At 45.5% G+C, this 19,479-nt stretch overlaps 3 protein-coding genes across 10 annotated transcripts; all 3 read left to right on the top strand.

Moving 5' to 3' along the window:
* Positions 1-258: 258 nt before the first annotated feature.
* On the top strand, positions 259-3,701 carry LOC4337435 (cysteine protease ATG4B-like). Of its 8 annotated transcripts, XM_066309208.1 has the most exons (11): positions 259-537; positions 771-940; positions 1,027-1,382; positions 1,473-1,558; positions 1,643-1,693; positions 1,799-2,184; positions 2,309-2,447; positions 2,876-2,931; positions 3,038-3,108; positions 3,200-3,434; positions 3,522-3,701. In XM_066309208.1, the coding sequence occupies exons 2-10, from the start codon at positions 921-923 to the stop codon at positions 3,406-3,408; spliced, it is 1,374 nt and encodes a 457-aa protein (XP_066165305.1). In that variant the 5' UTR covers positions 259-537; positions 771-920; the 3' UTR covers positions 3,409-3,434; positions 3,522-3,701. The 8 variants fall into 8 exon arrangements, 5 of the variants coding, with proteins under 5 accessions (XP_066165305.1, XP_066165304.1, NP_001406920.1 ...); XR_010740500.1 differs by having other exon boundaries at positions 2,848-2,931; positions 3,200-3,701; XM_066309207.1 differs by having other exon boundaries at positions 786-940; positions 3,200-3,701.
* A 495-nt stretch (positions 3,702-4,196) lies between these two features.
* LOC9267851 (glucan endo-1,3-beta-glucosidase-like) lies at positions 4,197-6,382 on the top strand. Its single transcript, XM_066309307.1, has 3 exons — positions 4,197-4,347; positions 4,442-5,752; positions 6,090-6,382. The coding sequence occupies exons 1-3, from the start codon at positions 4,296-4,298 to the stop codon at positions 6,113-6,115; spliced, it is 1,389 nt and encodes a 462-aa protein (XP_066165404.1). The 5' UTR covers positions 4,197-4,295; the 3' UTR covers positions 6,116-6,382.
* Positions 6,383-6,835: 453 nt separating this feature from the next.
* Positions 6,836-9,782, top strand: LOC4337434 (acyl-CoA-binding domain-containing protein 4-like). Its single transcript, NM_001419989.1, has 6 exons — positions 6,836-7,392; positions 8,010-8,115; positions 8,298-8,404; positions 8,671-8,762; positions 8,856-8,953; positions 9,277-9,782. The coding sequence occupies exons 1-6, from the start codon at positions 6,953-6,955 to the stop codon at positions 9,442-9,444; spliced, it is 1,011 nt and encodes a 336-aa protein (NP_001406918.1). The 5' UTR covers positions 6,836-6,952; the 3' UTR covers positions 9,445-9,782.
* Positions 9,783-19,479: the final 9,697 nt, after the last annotated feature.

Here is a 19,479-nt window from a genome sequence, read left to right as displayed (position 1 = left end):
AAATGGATGGTCTTTGACGTGCCCGTGCAAATTCCGCTACCACTAGCATCTATGCTTAAAGAAAAACACCAAAATAATTAGGGAATACCAGCGTATTAATAAGCATCTTCTTCTACTTCTACTCCGTGGTATCTGTTGCACGCCACGGCACCACAAAACCAACAGACACACCAACCCGTCGCCCACCGCGGTCACTGACTGGTGGGGCCAGGGTAACCATCCCACCAACTAAACTCCCTCTTCCTTTCCTCGCGAGCCAGCCGATTCGGCCGCGATTCGCCGTCTCCATCTCGTCTCCCGCTTCCTCCCCGCGTCCGCCACGCCACCCCCCACCTCGCCGCCTCGCCGTGGCTGCTCCTCCCCTCCCCTCCCCTCCCCGCCGCCGGTGCTCCGGCCTTCGCTGCCGCCGTGCTTTCTCTATCTATCCTCTTCCCCCACGCGGACGGGGGTGCGGCGATTCGGGCTCTCCGCCGGACACGCGTCGCTTCGGCCTCAACTGAAGAGCCACGCTTCGGTCTCGACTCTCGAACCCCCAAGGTATTCCTCTCCCCCAAGCCTTCCTTCGCCGCACCGCCTGCGTGGAGTAAAACTGCAGAGATCCATCTGGAATTGGGCTGTGTTCTTTTGTTGGTGATGGACTCTCTTAGCTTGCTTGATTGGGTTGTGTTCGGAGTTTTGTTCTAGTCTGTTTCACTTTTGCTGTGGCTAATCTAATCCGCATATTTCTTTCTCTGCAATGAATGAATAAATGTAATAATTGGCCCATCCAGTTTGTTGCGTTGCAGAAGATTCGTTTGATGCGTGCTGAAGTACAATCGTGAAAGGAAGGAACTGTGCCAACACCACCTGATTGGTACTCCTGTCGTTCTTGGACAGGAGATTGATTTTGCTTCGGTAGGAGACCCAATTGCGGATGGAATATGCACACGTGCGTTGTTAGGTAATGACGAGCTTGCCTGATAGGGGTGTATCATCGTCTTCATCTGATCCGTTGTGCGAGGGTAACATTGCACCTTGTTCTTCTAGCTCGGAACAGAAGGAGGATTGTAGCCTGAAACAATCGAAAACCTCGATCCTGTCCTGCGTTTTCAATTCACCTTTCAATATCTTTGAGGCGCACCAGGATTCGTCCGCAAACAAGTCGCCGAAATCGTCCTCTGGATCCTATGATTGGTCGAGGGTATTGAGGAGGATCGTGTGCTCTGGCTCAATGTGGCGTTTTCTGGGCACCTCCAAGGTTCTCACTTCAAGTGATGTGTGGTTCCTTGGTAAATGTTACAAGCTTTCGTCGGAGGAGTCGTCTAGTGACTCAGATTCCGAAAGTGGGCATGCCACATTTCTTGAGGACTTCTCGTCAAGGATATGGATCACTTATCGCAGAGGTAGGTTTGTTTACACGACCATATGCCTGGTACAGCATGTTAATGTGTGGAAATCAGTTGTGAGTTGTTTGCACTGTCTTTTTGTTGCAGGCTTTGATGCCATCTCTGATTCCAAGTATACTAGTGATGTGAACTGGGGCTGCATGGTCAGAAGCAGCCAGATGCTGGTTGCTCAGGTGCTTGTCGACTTTATTTGATTGAAATAACAGCATTTTTTTTACCACTGCATTTGTAAAATGTACTTGGATGGATTTTTGCAGGCATTGATTTTCCACCATCTTGGCAGATCTTGGAGAAGGCCCTTGGAGAAGGTGAGATACATGACTACCTGCTGATCTTAAGACAATGAAAATTTTCTTTTTTCAGTTGTAGTAGGTGATGGGCCTCTTTTACAATGATCAAATGTTCATATGCAGCCATATAACCCAGAATATATAGGGATCTTACACATGTTTGGTGATTCTGAAGCTTGTGCTTTCTCAATTCACAATTTACTTCAAGCTGGAAATAGTTATGGTCTGGCTGCTGGATCATGGGTGGGTCCATACGCCATGTGTCGGGCATGGCAAACCCTTGTCCGCACCAATAGGGAGCAACATGAAGTTGTTGATGGGAATGAAAGTTTCCCTATGGCTCTTTATGTGGTATCCGGTGATGAAGATGGTGAAAGAGGTGGAGCTCCAGTTGTTTGTATTGATGTTGCTGCTCAGCTTTGCTGTGATTTCAACAAAGGTCAATCAACTTGGTCACCGATTCTTTTGCTGGTCCCTCTGGTTCTTGGTCTTGACAAAATTAATCCAAGGTAAGCAGCAAGCTATTAAATCTCATTCTTTGTAGGCTTCATATGGTCACCCTTGAACGGTTGATGTTTCTACTGATGGTTGTTTCTAGTATTAATCACTTCCTGCCATTGCCCTTACTATCAGGTACATTCCTTTACTAAAGGAGACGTTCACATTTCCTCAGAGCTTGGGGATTTTGGGTGGAAAGCCTGGAACATCAACCTACATTGCTGGGGTACAGGATGACAGGGCGCTCTACCTAGATCCCCATGAAGTTCAGATGGTAAAACTGCATTATTTACTTAGCATATATGAGCGCCAATTTTATAGATGTGTTTTTCTATCTGCAATCTGGTCAATAAGTAAAACTTTCATATGTAGTAGGTTGTAATTTAGAATCTTGATTTCATCAATGTGATAAGTAATTCATGCCTTTTTAATGGTGCCCTGTCCTCCCATTCACAACAATGGCAACACAAAAAAACAGCAAAGCGGTATATTAGTGTTCGCCTTTGTCTATTATGCATGCAGTCAGCGACCGTTATTATCTGGCTATTTTTGCAGTATCCCTTTTTGCTTGGAATCCATTTTGGTTAGTAACCTTGTAGAAGTAGATGGATTTTGTATTTATCAATGTAATGACTAGGGAGCTATTTTTGTTTTTCATTTTTGAGCTATGGTAGTTACAGTGGGGTGTTCTCTACATCTCAGGCAGTTGATATTGCAGCTGATAACATAGAGGCAGACACTTCTTCATACCACTGCAGGTATGTTCGCAATTGCAGTTATGATTTGGTAAATGGTACCTAATATTCGTTATCCTTTTAATTTTTCAATAATGAAAAAACTTATTATCTAGCTGCACTTTGACAGCACTGTACGAGATTTGGCCCTAGACCTGATAGATCCGTCATTGGCTATTGGTTTTTACTGCCGTGATAAAGGTGAACTGTGATTGTCGAACAAATGTCGCGTCATCATTTTAAGTTCACTCTAATCTTGGTTTTCTTATTTACTGTCTGCCTGCTTATGTAGATGACTTCGATGATTTCTGTTCTCGCGCCACTGAGCTAGTAGATAAAGCCAATGGAGCACCACTCTTCACTGTTGTGCAGTCGGTTCAACCGTCAAAACAAATGTACAATCAGGACGATGTGTTGGGCATCTCAGGGGATGGCAACATCAATGTCGAGGACCTCGATGCCTCAGGTGAAACAGGAGAGGAGGAATGGCAGATTCTTTAGTGAAGGAACAAAACTGACCTCATGAGGTACAGAAAACGTTGCGTCCAACACGTCGGTCGAATGCCCTTGTTTATGTGTGGGTGAATAGAAATGACTCGTTGTGTTGTCTACAGAACAAGCTGGCACTGTCTCGATACCCCAGGGGGTTGGGTCTTGGGAGAATCAGCTTTAGGTGCTACCGATGTAAAAATGTGATCAGTTCATCGCTCATTCGTTGGAAATCTCCTTGTATCATACATGCTCTTGTGGTTGGCTATAACTCAAAATTTATTATACGTTCTGTTACCATGTTACAGCGTCGTGATTTGGCTTTACCTGACGAATGCGTGTGGTGTAGGGCTGCTAAATATGCTATGTTTGCAGTGGCAACAGTTCATTGTTCTCACTTCTCTCTCTCCCTCTCTCTTTTGTGCTCTGTTTCTTTTGTTCAACAGAGTTCGTGTGGTGTAGGGCTGAAATAAGCATCGTTCAGCACATTTAGACCACTTAATTTGAAGCTTCACCGATCTCCAATTTGTCTCAAAAGTGTTTGTGAGGAAAGGGACAAAAGCTAACGAGCAAGAACAAAAAGCGCAGACAAATCGACCAAAGACACCTACAACTCAAAGCCAAAGAAAAGAATCCCTTTCATCTACAACACAAAGGAACCCTACGAACTGTCCAGAAAACATAAGCGATACTGAAGTCATATGATCCTAGGCTTTAACATCTCCTCTCCCCAGAAAGAATCACGATACAGATTACTCTGTCATCACGCAACAACCTAAGCTCCCATCCTTTAAGAATTGCGTGCTGCATTGCATTGCCACTATCTCACAAATCAAGACTCACTCTTGTCAGTGACAGTAATTAACAAGCTAGAGCAAAGCACACACAAGCTTCCAAACATGCTTGGTGTCCTCCTCTCAGTTGCTCTACTCTCGATTTCCATTGTCAAAGGTAAGGTCACTAATCACTATGCAAATTTGAGCCAGTGTGTGAATCAGTGTGACGTGACACATGACGTAAGCACTGGTTCGTCTTCTTGGAATAGGCACGGATGCCGGCGGCGTCGGCGTCACCTACGGCATGCGGGGGACGACCATGCCGCCGCCGGCCGACGTCGCGCGGTTCCTCTCCCGCGACACCATCTTCGACCGCGTCCGGCTGCTGGACGCCGACCCGCGCGCGCTGCGGGCCTTCGCCGGCACCGGCCTCGCCGTGGACGTCACCGTCCCCAACGCCGACGTTCCGCGCCTCGCCGCCAGCCGCGCGTCCGCGCGGCGGTGGGTGCGCGCCAGCGTCGCGCCGTACGCGGAGGCCACCAACGTCTCGCGGGTCCTCGTCGGCGACGAGGTGATCTCGCAGGCCAACCGGACGCTGCTGCTCAGCCTCGTGCCGGCCATGCGGAACCTGCACGCGGCGCTGGCCGCCGTGCTGCCGCCGTCGCCGCGCCGCCGCGAGATCATCAAGGTGTCGACGCCGCATTCCCTCGGCATCCTGGCCGCGTCCACGCCGCCGTCGGCCGGGCGGTTCCACGACGGCTACGACACCGCCGTCGTGAAGCCGCTGCTCGGCTTCCTGCGCGCGACGGGCGCGCCGTTCATGGTGAACGCGTACCCGTTCTACGGCGGGCTCACCAACGACACCCTCGACTACGTGCTGTTCCGGGTGAACGACGGCGTCACGGACAACGCCACCGGCCTGCTCTACGCCAACATGCTCGACGCGCAGCTCGACGCCGTCCACTCCGCGATGCGGCGGCTCGGGTTCGGCGACGTCGACGTCGTGGTGTCCGGGACCGGGTGGCCGTCCGCCGGCGAGTACTGGGAGGTCGGCGCCGGCGCCGACCTCGCCAGGGACTACAACAAGAACGCCATCCGCCACCTCGGCTCCGGCGTGGGCACGCCGCTCATGCCGAACCGCACCTTCGAGCTCTCCATCTTCTCCCTGTTTGACGAGAACCTCAAGCCCGGCCCGGTGTCCGAGCGCAACTTTGGCCTCTACCACGCCGACATGACGCCGGTCTACGACGCCGGCATCCTCACCGCCCCGCAGGAGATCGTCGGGACGAAGGTCACGCCGGCGCCGGCGCCGGCGCTGGCGCCGGCGGAGGATGGGCGGCGGCGGTGGTGCGTGCCGAAGCCGGCGGCGGACGAGGTGGCGCTCCAGGTGAACATCGACTTCGTGTGCGGACAAGGTGGCATCGACTGTGGCGCGATCCGGGCGGGGGGTTCGTGCTACGATCCCAACAACGTGCAGGCGCACGCAGCATTCGCGATGAATCTTTACTTTCAATCCAACGGCCAGCATGAGTTTGACTGTGACTTCGGCCAGACCGGCGTTATCACAACCGTCGATCCTAGTAAGTACTATCCCAAGACGTTTTGACCTTTTTCCTAAAATTTATAAAAAAATCTAGCAATATCTACGACATCAAATTAGTTTTATTAAGTCTAACATTGAATATATCTCGATAATATGTTTATTTTTATTGAAAAACTATTTTTTTTATAAACATGATCAAACTTAAAAATGTTTGACTAGAAGAAATGTCAAAGTGACTTATAATATAAAATGGATGGAGTATATTAATTTATCTTCTACTTAATAACAATAATAGTGTAGTTTCATTAATTAAGTTTAAATGTCCTTTTTTTTATTTATTACTAGTGGTACATGATTTTTTTTTCTCTTGACAGGTTATAAGAGCTGCAAATTTACATGAAGCAAGAGGTGGCTATTTGGATAATACTTGGCTAAAAATGGACTTATGATGAAATTATTATAGGCTATGGTTAACTTGCGTTGAATTTTGTGGAGTGAGGTCGTCTGTTCGTGCTGCCGATCCAAACATACAAAAAAGCTATGGATCCATAAATGCTAATAGGATTTTGCAAAGATATTTGTTCATGTTGAACCAAACAAAAGTTAAAAATAAACAGGTTATATATCTGTATCAATAAATATATGGAAGCTCAAGATGTTTCATCTACCAGCTGAATGACTGTGCACTGCAACGGAAAATTGAATAAGAGAACCACGCCATACACTCTAAAGTTTCAAAAATTAAAATAAAACTACCGTCGTTATAATTTCTTAGGGTCACATTATATTTGCCATCATTTCCACCTCACTTCAAAAGACTTTTTTTCTATTTGATGTAAGGTTGGGAAAGTAACAAAAATCCATCTACCTCAATGTTTTAGGATTCACCACTCATCACCATCTTTAAGGTTTACGTTGAAAATTAAAAAAAACACCAAAATATATTCACTCGTGTGTGATCTCAAGTGGAAGTGATTAGTGATCCAGTTCTTTTGGCAGATATTTGTTGGATCTTTCTAATTTCAACCATGACGAGAGCCCATGATTAGGCGTCCAATTACCAAATTCTAAGCCCACAATTGGGAATATTTTTACCAAAATTTCTATAAACGAAAAGCGCAAGGGGCCCTCGACAAAATATCACCCAAGTCCTCTTCTCTCTTCTCTTCTCCGCCGCCGCCTCCATCCGCGGCGCATCCCATCTCGCCCCGGCGACTCGTCGGCGTCGGCGTCGGCCATGGGCGGCGACTGGCAGGAGCTTGCCCAGGCGGCGGTAATCGGCCTCCTCTTCGCCTTCCTCGTCGCCAAGCTCATCTCCACGGTCATCGCCTTCAAGGAGGACAACCTCCGAATCACCCGCTCCACGCCGACCTCCCCCTCCGCCGCGGACACCCCCGCCGCCCCGGCCCCACCTCCGGCCTCCCTCGACGGCGGCCATGGGGACACCAGCGACGGCAGCGGCAGCGACAGCGACAGCGACTGGGAGGGCGTGGAGAGCACGGAGCTCGACGAGGAGTTCAGCGCCGCCTCCGCGTTCGTCGCCGCCTCCGCTGCGTCTGGCACGAGCGTCCCCGAGCAAGCCCAGCTTCAGCTCTATGGGCTCTACAAGATCGCCACCGAGGGGCCCTGCACCGCGCCGCAGCCGTCCGCCCTCAAGCTCAAGGCCCGCGCCAAGTGGTAGATTCGATCCCCCTGCCTCCCTGATCTTTTTTCTCTTCTGGATTTAGTTCAAGCATCTGTTAGAGTCGGGCTCCGCTTAACCCCCACTGTTTCAGTTCGAGGGTTTAGGGAAATGGATCGAAATTTATCGTTATCTAAGTTTAGGTTCAGTTACTGCTAGAATTGCTGATCACGAAATCTGGTGGTAGGTTTTTTGTGCTTTGCACTGACCAGAGGAGACTCATAAATTCCTGTGTGTTAATCTTGTAGCTATGATTCTTGTTAGAAACTTAACTCATTGTTATTGCCTCTAGGTTTACAGGTTTGGTTCATTGGAAGTGAAATCTCCTGGTAGCTCGATGATCTCACAAATAGTAGCATTCCTCAGTCAGATGCTGCAATTCAACTTACTTTTGCATTATGTTGTTTGATTTATTGTTTCCTGACTTCCTTTGGTGGTTTTGAATTTACCCTTTTGAATTTGGCACTGGAGTCTGAATTAAGATATCTACTGTTTGCAGCTAACTTTTATTAACATCATACTGTTTGTCTTTTGCGCTGTCTATCTCTGTCAATTTTAAAGACTTAATCTAGTTTACAAGTATCCTAATTTTCATATGGTGTCAATATCCAAGGAATGCTTGGCATAAATTGGGTGCTATGCCGACAGAAGAAGCTATGCAGAAGTACATCACAGTTGTGGATGAGCTATTCCCTAACTGGAGCATGGGTTCGAGCACGGTAATTCTCTTATGTCCTCTTGTACTGTTCGTATTTTGCTACTTGGGATCCCATCACTGTATTGGCTTATTTTATAGTCTGCTTTACATGATTCCTGAAAAAAAAAACACCGCTCAATTTGTGCTAGTTGGGATCCCATCACTATATTGGCTTATTTGATAATCTGATTTACATGATTTCAGAAAAGGAAAGATGAAGATACCACAGTATCTGCTTCAAGTTCGAAGGGACCAATGGGACCTGTATTTAGCAGTTTAATGTATGAGGAGGAAGATCAGGGAAATGACTCGTAAGTTTTCGACACGAAGTATATCCTGTACCTTTGGTCTTATTATTATGTGTTAAAACGGCCTTGATTCAAGTTCAGTTAGGTTTGTATTTGGGCATCGTCTCTTATGGCTGATAAATCATAGCAAATAACAATGACATGATTAATTATTTCATGAAGTATGCAACTAATTATCTCCATGTTGGTGCTATTAAGCATTATTTATTCAGTCATCTAGTTACATGACAGTGTTTCCATGATTGCAACAAACTTATCTGTAACTGCAGTGAACTTGGCGATATCCATGTTTCAGCAAGGGAAGGAGCAATTGATGACATAGCGAAGCATCTGGCTGCTGGTGTAGAAGTCAACATGAGAGGTTTGTGTTCTGAACTGTTCACCATTATGTTCTCTTTGTAGCTTAGGCTTAGCATAGCTCATCTAAGCATAGTTTCATTTATGATGGTTTCAGATAGTGAAGGCAGAACTCCACTGCATTGGGCTGTCGACCGTGGCCATCTAAATTCTGTTGAGATTCTTGTCAATGCAAATGCTGACGTGAATGCTCAGGTACTTGACTCTACCTTTAATGCTTCACTCAGTGCATTCTAGTAGAATTCACGCGCTGATAAAGTTGGTGAGTATGTAATTGGAGCAAGAAGCTGGTAATATATCTTGGCGTGGCATTTTCATTGGGATTACATTATGTACTACATTGAATAAAAAGTTGCTATTCATTGTGGCCATATAATAGTGTCAATAAATATGAGATTGCCACGGCTAGGTACTACTAGTGGATATATATTGGTTTGATAGGCACTGCTTCCCTGAAAAAGTCTAAACATTATAATGAGATCAATGAGCAACACTGTCCATGTCCCTTTTATATTCAGGACAATGAAGGACAAACAGCGCTTCACTATGCTGTCCTCTGTGAGCGAGAAGATATTGCTGAGTTGCTTGTCAAGCATCATGCTGATGTTCAAATCAAGGATGAGGATGGGAACACGGTGCGGGAGTTATGCCCTTCAAGCTGGTCTTTTATGAACCTGGCAAACTGACGACACGATGCCCTCTGCACTCTTTTGGTTGCCTACCAGCAAGAAACCGCACTGTCTATGTTAGCCAAACTAGATGAGTTGTTTTACGAACCTCATCGAATAGGTCACTGTCAAAAGGATATTTCTGTATTAGTGAAAGGAGATTATCTTGTACTGCCTATACAGTTTACACTGCTAGTTTGTTTGTGCTGAACATCAATGTTGGCCAGGTCTGTAAATCATGGGCACCTAATTTCTGAATGAGCATGATCGGACTTCTCTTCTTTTGACCCTGTTCCTCACTATTTCTTAATGAGCCTCGTCAGGCATTTGCACCCCCACTGTTCCTACTATGTAAATATTGAATATATCAAATGTACCTTGTAAACTCTTTGTAGCAAACTGATCCATCTTACCGGAATCCCTTTGTGAAAACAAAATATAATAAAGTATGCTTAATGAAGAGGTATATCTAGAATGAAGATTGCAAGTAGTCCGCTGATTCTCATCGCCTAGTGATGCGGTAGCTAGTAGTTATCAATTACATTCGTGGGAACGAGTCTTCGTTACTGTCTAGCTCGCCGAAGAGAAGAGCGAAGCTTGAGGTTGCTACAGATAAGATTTACCAGGCAGCTTGCTCCAGAGGGCGATTGTCCACTGTTTTGCCAATCCACTGTTGATCATTTCCTTCAACAATTCTAGGATGGGAGTAGTTAATTCCCTTCCATAGAATGTAAAAATGCATTTCATTGACAGAAAATATAATACCTGGACATGACGGCAGGCTTTGCAGGGCAAACTACATAAGGATGACCGCAATCTACATATACAAGTTGGACACTTGGACTCTGGAATATTCTGGTTTTGGTACCAATGCACACAGAGATGTACCATGTGTGCATTGGTGAAGGAACAATGCAATGCTTTATGTCATTTGACGAGGAAGACTCTGGACAGTTTTGGATTGCTACCAAAATTTGCTCTACCAATATTTTCGTAGTCTAAATAGTACCCACCGTTTGTTTGTTTGGATTGATGCCAACTTTTTGGTAATGCCTATACCAAATTTGGTGGCAATCTAGAACTTTCTTCACTATAGTATCACAACTTGGCTATATTTTGATAGCAAACTAAATAAGATGAATACCAAATTTATTCTACCAAATAATTGGTAGTGCCAAAACTTGCCTATGTTTTGGCACTACAAAAAATTGGTAAGGCATTGATCCAAACAAGCCCTCTGATATCATGTAACAACGGCTTAAGGACGGTAAAGCCAAATTGATCCAAGAAATGAGAACCGGTGGATTCCAAAACAACTGAAGAAATAGAACATACATATGATTACAAAACAAGGTTACGGCAGAAGTAGTGAAACATCGAGATTGGGGATATCAATCAACTACTAGTAAGAATACTACTCCCTCCATCTATTTTTGATCATCATATTTTAGCTTGACACACAGACTAAGAAAGATAAGCCCAGGCTCTTATCAGCTATCCAAGGCCTGCATGGCTCGGCCCACAATTAAAGCTGGGTGCATGCGAGCGTGACGCTTCGGCTCCGCAAAATCCTTCGCCTAACCGTTCGGATTAGCAGCGCTCGCGATCGCGCGAAATAATTTTTTGCCACGCCAATTTTTCGCTCGCCTACTCGCGATCGCTCGCTGAAAACGGATGGGGTTATGCCCGGGCAAAATTCAAAAATTGAACTTCACAGGTTCAATGGCCCTATATAAGCAGCGATTTGACGACGGCATGCACCAACGAGTTCAGTTTTCAAATCTTCTCCTCCTTGCCTCTACCACACACAAAGCTGTAGATGATCAATGGCGGCGGCACAATTGTTAGACCTCAATCTTGAGCCTCCCATAGATTGGGATGCCATTGGCGATTGGATTGGGCCGGCTCATGACCTTGATTATGACATGGTGTGGGCTGATGCAGATGAAGGTACTTATCTATGTGCCATTGTTTTTGGTTTAGGAACCTAATAACCTATAGTTTGATTTTGAATCAGTTTGCTATCGTAGATGCTGATGCTGCCGGAGGCGAAGGAGATGCTGCCGCCGGAGACGGAGGTGCTGCCGCCGGAGACGGAGGTACTGCCGCCCAAGATGGAGGCGAAGGAGATGCCGCTGCCGGAGATGGAGGTACTGCCACCAGATAGCTTTTGTTTTTAGTTTCTGTTTTTGCCTAGCTCTCTGCCTACATGATCTGTTCAGCGCTTATAGTTCAATGAGTATAGTTTTATCATTGCAAAACATCTGTTCGCCGACTCCTGTAGGTTAGAAAACATCTTGTCTGCAAAAATCTGAAAACAGTATGTATTTAGCTTACCACGGTCATATATACCCTTCAATCATGAATTTAGCTTCAATCATGAAATTAAACAACCCTATCCTTCAATCATGAATTTAGCTTCCACCTACCACAGACATATATATCATGTCAAGTCTTTATGAATTACTTCTAGTACCAACCTGAAAATATTAGCAACAGAGTTACAGACTCAATATTTGTATGGATTGCATATGTTTTCAGAATTAAACTGTTTTTTTTCAGTATTTGTATGGATTGCTACACTACCGTATTCCCAATTTCACTATTGATTTTTCTTTGTCATTTGCAGGTGGGACTGTGAAAAAGAGAAGGTTCTATCCGGATGACTTGAAGATCGCCATATATCTGAAATTGCTAGCATGCACACATCCTCCTGTGATGCACCATGGAGTCTCCAAGGCAGTTGCACTGCAGTTTGATGTGCCAGTTAGAGTTGTGCAGAGGGTGTGGCGGGAAGGACAGAATGGTGGGATAGAAGGTGTGAAAAATAAGCTTAACTTTAATTGTGGTCGCAAAAGAATAGAGATAGACCCTGAAGCTATCAAAGCCGTTCCTTTGGCACAACGCACAACCTTCCAGGATCTTGCAAATGCACTAGGACTAATCAGCAGCAAATTAAATATTGTGAACCAGTGATTTTAATACAGGCATAAAACACATGTATCGATTCATCGATTGCAAAAGTAGCAATTAATACCAGTAGCAAGGTACATATACAGGAATAATCACCGGTTGCAAATAACATAGGAGATGATATTGATGATGATTACACCATATATAGTCATTGATGAGCAGATCAGCACACATTTGACCTAGGTTAGGGTAGCTGGATCTTCGTCGTCATCGTCATCGGTGACCTCCTCCTCGTCCTCTGCGTAGCCCTGTGTGGCGTACTGGTCGATGAGGGTCTGCTCGTAGTTCATCTTCTTTTCATCGATGAACTTCCTGAGGATGTAGATTTGGCGATGTGGCACAGCAAGTTCGGCCAGCTCCTCCTGAGAGCGATTGTGATCAACGCACTTGTAGGGCTGCGTGATCATCACTTCGACGAGGCTATTCGGCACCCTGCACTTGAACACCTTCCTCTTCTTCTTCGCAGCCGCGGCCTCCGCCTTCGCCTTTTGCCTCTCCAGCCACAGCTCCAGCATCTCCGCCGGGACCTCGATCGAATCCCAGACATCGCTCGCCCCCGGGACATCCGGCGTGCGCCACAGCATGCTGGCCGCCACCGCCTCCTTCTTCCTCCTCAGGACCTCGCCCCCCTCGCACGGGATCGCATTGGCCCTCCACTTCGGGAGGATCTTCTTCTTCGCCTTCTTCCCGGCCGGCTCCGAGTCCGACGAAGCGCTCGCCTCCTTCCTCTTCACCCCGGCCGCCCCGACCTCCGCACGCTCACCGTCCCTCATCGCCGCCCGCGATCGACACGGTCTCTGTGGATTCCCAAGATTTTCGGCGGCTGAAACCCTACACACGGAAGGAACAGAAGGAGAAAATTAAGAGGAACATATAAAAGAAGGGGTTGTCTATATATCTTGTGACAGAAAATCCCACCTCCTATCATTTAAATTTTGGACCATTAGATATGTTTTAAGATTCGTGCAAACCCCCTAACCCTAACTCCTCTCCTTCCCCGTTCAGATCGCTGCCACCACTCCTCCCGTCCTCACGCCATCGTGCGATTCCCAACCACCACCGCCCCACCGTGCCGCCGCCTGCCTTGCCGGCTGGAAAGAATCAACTGCGTCGGCGAGCCCCCTCCCCCCTCTCTTTCTCCTCATGGCGGCGATGGCGAGGTGCCCCCGCCCCCTCCATCTTCCCCGTCTCTGGCGGCCCCTCGCCGCCGGATCTGCAACCACCGCCCGCCGCCTCCTAACCGCACTCTTGCTTTGCCCCCGCCGCCTCGCCGCCCACCGCCGGTCCTCCGCCACCCACGGCCATCCCTCTAAGCCCCCCTCTTCCCCCTCCCCCAACCCCTCCTCCTACCCTCACCCCAACCCTAAACCCTAACCCGGGTGTCGCCAGCGCCGGAGTTGGAGGGGAGAAGGTGGAGCACAAATCTTGGCATGGATCCAATGGTCCAAAATCTGTAAGATTTCATCCCCATATTTCAGTCGAATGACATATAGCAATCCCAATAAAAGATAGCGAGGATGAAGGAACCAAATATGGCCAGGCCTAACCATAAGCACAACCCGTTTATCCGATCCGGCCCCTTTTTTTGTTTTACATAAAACAAGTCAATTTTTTACTCCCTCGACTATTGGCCGAGTCTAACCCATATATCTCAACCGTAAAACCGGGTTATATCTCGCGTCTCCTAAGTATTAAAACCGTGCAAAACAATTCACTCGACTGTTTCAACTAATGTAGCGTATTGACCCTGATCAAACCGGCTAATCTAGGGCACCTAGAACTAGAGAAAAAAAATTGGAACTTCCACACCTAAGAGGCGGTTGCATCTTGCATGTATATCTCATGAAGGTTCCTTTTTCCTTTTTTTATGGTGTAAGATAAGTCCATTGTTCATGTGGATGGACCAATGTATGTGAAATTCATATAGTTAAGAGCTAGGGAGATTAAATGTATGGGATTATATAAAAAATAGTTTAATTTTTAATGATTAATTCTAAAATATGTATGAAATGGAATATTTGCGATATTCCTATTTGAAAAGAATAATATGAAAAATATATAATTCTCAACTATATACTCCCTCCATTCCAAAATATAAGACACAACCACCCTTAACCCAAATACTAAAAAATAATTATTATCATCTTGTAGTTTGAATCATCCTAATAAATATAACCCATGCATCCAATAGGATTAGATAACATGAGAGTAGAGGATTTAAAAATAATAATAATTTAATGGAGAAGATGTCATAGTTAATTGCATGCTTGCATGCATGCGTTATATTGTAGAACATCTAAGAAAAGTGGTTGTGCCTTATATTATGGAATGGAAGGAGTATGTTATAATTATAAATTGAGCGATTTGTACCGTGGGATCACTCTCCCAAAATAAAAAAAAACTTAGGGTCATTAAGGCTGTGTTCTTAGGTGGTGTTTGGATCCAGAGACTTAACTTTCTCTGTATTTAGACACTAATTTAGAGTATTAAATATAGACTACTTACAAAACTAATTACATAAATAAAAACTAATTCACGAGATAATTTTTTTAAGCTTAATTAATCTATAATTAGAGAATGTGTACTGTAGCATCACATAGGCTAATCATGGATTAATTAGGCTCAATAGATTCGTCTCGCGAATTAGTCCAAGATTATGGATGGGTTTTATTAATAGTCTACGTTTAATATTTATAATTAGTGTCCAAACATCCGATGTGATAGGGACTTAAAAGTTTTAGTCCCATCTAAACAGGGTCTTATCTCCCCTTTCCCAACTCACCTCCCTCGTTTTATGTGCGCACGCTTTTCAAACTAACAGTGCGTTTTTTTGCAAAAAAAATCTATATAAAAGTTACTTTAAAAAATCATATTAATCTATTTTTTAAATTTATTTTAGCTAATATTTAATTAATCATGCGCTAGGTTCCCCATCAGAGCCTAAGTAAATACATCTGTATGCAAGTTTTAAGTGGAGCACCATATAAGATAGGAGATGATACTGATGATGATTACACCATAGCCATTGATGAGCAGATCAGCAGACATTTGACCTAGGTTAGGGTAGCTGGATCTTCGTCGTCAATCGTCATCGTCATCGGTGACCTCCTCCTCGTCCTCCGCATAGCCCTGCTTGACGTACCGGTCGATGAGGGTCTGCTCGTACTTCATCTTCTTTTCATCGATGAACTTCCTGAGGATGTAGCCCTGGCGATGTGACACAGTAAGTTCGGCCAGCTCCTCCTGAGAGCGATCGTGATCAACGCACTTGTAGGGCCGCGCGATCATCACTTCGACGAGGCTATTCGGCACCCTGCACTTGAACACCTTCCTCTTCTTCTTCTTCGCAGCCGCGGCCTCCGCATTCGCCTTTTGCCTCTCCAGCCACAGCTCCAGCATCTCTGCCGGGACTTCGATCGGATCCCAGAGATGGCTCCCCATCGCCCCCGGGATATCCGGCGTGCTCCACAGCTTGCCGGCCGCCACCGCCTCCTTCTTCCTCCTCAGGACCTCGCCCCCCTCGCATGGGATCGCATTGGCCCTCCACGCCGGGAGGATCTTCTCCTTCTTCGTCTTCTTCCCGGACGCAGCGGCCGGCTCCGAGTCCGACGACGCGCTCACCTCCTTCCTCTTCTTCCCGGCCGCCCCGACCTCCGCACGCTCGCCGTCCCTCATCGCCGCCCGCGATCGACACCTCTCGAACACTCTCCAAACCCTACGTCTCTGGATTATCGGCGGCTGAAACCCTACACATGGAAAAGGAAGGAGAAAAGCCGTAACCAAATACGGCCAGGCCTAAGTACCATAAGTCCAACTCGTTTACCCGATCCGGCCTTTTTTTATTTTACATGAACAGAAAGTCCTTTTTGACTCCCTCAACTATCAGCTGAATCTAACCCGTATATCTCAACCGCAAAACCGGTTATATCTCGCGTCCCCTAAGTATTAAAACCAGTACAAAACAACTTACTCAGTGCTTCGATTGACGTGATGCATTGACGCTGACCAAACCGGCTAGTCTAGGGCACATAGAACTAGAGAAAACAAAAGTAAATGTTCCACGCCTAAAAGGCGATTGCATGTATACCTCCTCATGAAGGTTACCATGAAGGAGAGGCATTCTTTGGTAACCATCTACGTGATAGTCCAAGGTCGAGAAGATGCCATAATGATTGAAGTACACACTATAGTCATATTAGCAACATGAGCAAAATGTCTTATTAGTATGATCCACGAAATACACCCACAGGATTGGTTGATTCATTTGACCAGAATGGACAACCCATCGGCTTTGAGCAGGTAACCAAATCCAGCCATATTGTTAACTAGAAAATAGGTTCGTCGGTCAGCGCTCCAATTAATATAGCATGCGGTGGTATTGTTGGTTTTGTTCGATATATATAAATTGACCATTTTTATTCCTTCTTTTTCTTGAGAGATTGAATACCTTACTCTATACAAGCAGAAGCAAATAGGCTGATAAAAAAAGAAATGAAATTATTGGAATGAAATTTATTTCTGGAACACATGGCAATTGTATCAACTGGAAATCATTTAGTTAGACATATTCCACAAAATCAAGTTAAAGTAAGTGGTGTAAGATAAGTCAATTTGTTCACATGGATGGACCAATGTACGTGAAATTCAAATACTAAAAGCTAGGGAGGTTAAATGTATGGGGTTATATACAAAATTAGTTTAATTTTTAATGATTAATTCTAAAAGATGTGTGGAATGGAATATTTGCGATATTCCTATTTGAAAAAATAACATGGAAATGTATAATTCTCAACAATATATGTTGTAAATTGGCAATAAATCCTAAGCGATTTCTACAACTGGATCACTCTCCCAAATAAAAAAATTAGGGTCTTTAAGTAAATGTCTCTATATGTAAGTTTTAAGTGGACCAGCATATATGGGCTACATCCTCCTTTTGATCCCACCTGATCGGAATGTTCTAATGTTATACATGTTGTGATGTTAAGTTACTATTTTTTTTAAGAACTAGATTAAGGTACTGCTTGCTTTTAGAATTGTCATAGAAAACTTATGCCATTTTCTATCTTTTGATTTTTTTTTTCTTTGATGAAATCTAGGATTAATTTGATAACTTATGGGTGCCACGTGGCCCAATCAAAAGCTAGTTTAACCGTCAGCTTTAGATTAGTAGATCTCGCTCTTAGTTTACTCTATTGACCATGGTTAATGAATCGAGTCTCACTCCGGTGCCTTCTACCTAGAGTAGAAAAAAATCTGAACCGTTGATCTTATTTGATCCAATGGTTCAGATCTATTTCTACTACCACCACACTTAGTGGTAGTAGAATCGTGGAGGGGTACTTTTATCCAGGAAAAATTATCTGCGGAGGGATATTTTCGTCCTTCCGGAATCGCGCATCTGGAGCCGATGCGGAGAGAACCCCGCGGCTCCCATCACCACCTTGACGACCTCGCCTGCTCCACCGCCCTCGACGCCTCCTACTCCCTCGCCTCCGTCGCACTGGCTGCCTCAGCCGCCCTCGACGAGCTCGCATCTCCGTCTGGGATCGCCAGAGCTGCGCCCTCTCTGCCGCTCCCCCGCGTCGGCCCACCTTCCGACGAGTTCGCCTCCCGGATCTCCGCCTCCGACCCAGCACCGTGCCACTGGCCGCCGCCGAGACCTCGTCCACCTCGCTATCCCCTTCCTCGTCGTCGGCCTCCTCCCCCACGCTCGGCTCCAGCCCTGTCCATCTCCACCCGCCGTTGATCCCACAGCCGCGAGGGCGAGCCCCCAATCCATCGCCTCCCAAGCGGAACCCGCAACCTCCGGAGCCAATGACCACCAATCTCTCGACCTCCGAATCATCATCCAAGACTCCTCTCGCTGGCTATAGCGCTGCTCTCCAACGGATTAGCTGACATGAGAAGACTCTTTTTCTGCTTTGCAGGTCAGATTTGATTTGTTTTTCTTGCTGCTTGTAGGTTTGCAGCTCGAACATCTGCACTGAATCTTCTTTTTCGTTGGCCTCTAGTTCTCGAATAGTTTTTCTGCTTGTCTACTCAAGTTCTGTAGTTCTTGGTCATAATTTTTCCTCCTAGAAGAAGGGATTCAAGTTGAATGCCAGTAAACTGAATCCGGAGCAAGTGAGCTTGTTCAGAATGGCTGAGCATGACAAGGTGGACAAGCTAATGATCACTACGTCAATGAACGCTTGAGAGATTCCTGGTGTGCTATGTCCTGTAATTCCTATGAATTCATTATCTCAAGATGGCTTTGGGTGGCTTTGGCTTGTTACTGATGGCCATGTTTTTTTTTTCAAAACTATAGCTTATTAACAGCTTGTGGTTTTGAAAGTGCCTATCTGTGTATATCATCGTTTTTGTACGTGGTTCAATGTATATTACTTGTTGTAATTGCAATTGTAAAGTCTACGTAAAAAAACATACCGGATTATTCTTCCGTTGCCTTGTATCTGTCATTGCTGGATTGGAGTGTTTCGATTTGTCCATCGTGTGTAATATTCAGATATATAACTAATATATTTAAATTTTACATGAAACAATCAAGCTGAATGGAAACCAAATACCTACAGCAAGAAACATCTATGGAACGCGATGCACAAGCGCCGGCGGTGGCCGGACCTCGCGATCTGCTTTTCTTTTTCTTTCCCTGCGCTCTCCTTTTTGATGGAGAGCGACTCTGCTGTTCGATGGAGAGGGATCGAGCGACGCTTGACCATAGGACGCACAAATGAGAAAAAAATTAAGTGCCAGATTTACCCCTATTCGGTTTTAGCACTTTACTAATTTACCCTTTAAAATAAACGGTCGAGATTAATTCTACTTGGAGTAGAATACTGCAAGTAGAGGGCACCGGAGCGTCTCTCTAATGAATCAGTTTTCACCAAATCGTTTCATCCATCATCTTTTTAGCATATGTGGGTTACTATAGCACTTATGGCTAATTATAGACTAATTAGGTTCAAAAGATTCGTCTTGTTATTTCTCTTCTAACTGTACAATTAGTTTTTCTTTTTATTTATATTTAATACTTCATGTATGTGTCAAAAGATTCAACGTGATGCCTTTATAGAAATT

Source organism: Oryza sativa, chromosome 4 (assembly GCF_034140825.1).
Source record: "Oryza sativa Japonica Group chromosome 4, ASM3414082v1".
In the NCBI taxonomy this organism is placed as follows: Eukaryota; Viridiplantae; Streptophyta; class Magnoliopsida; order Poales; family Poaceae; genus Oryza; species Oryza sativa.
The sequence above is the reverse complement of the archived record's forward strand: the minus strand, read 5'-3'. Positions and strand labels throughout refer to the sequence as shown.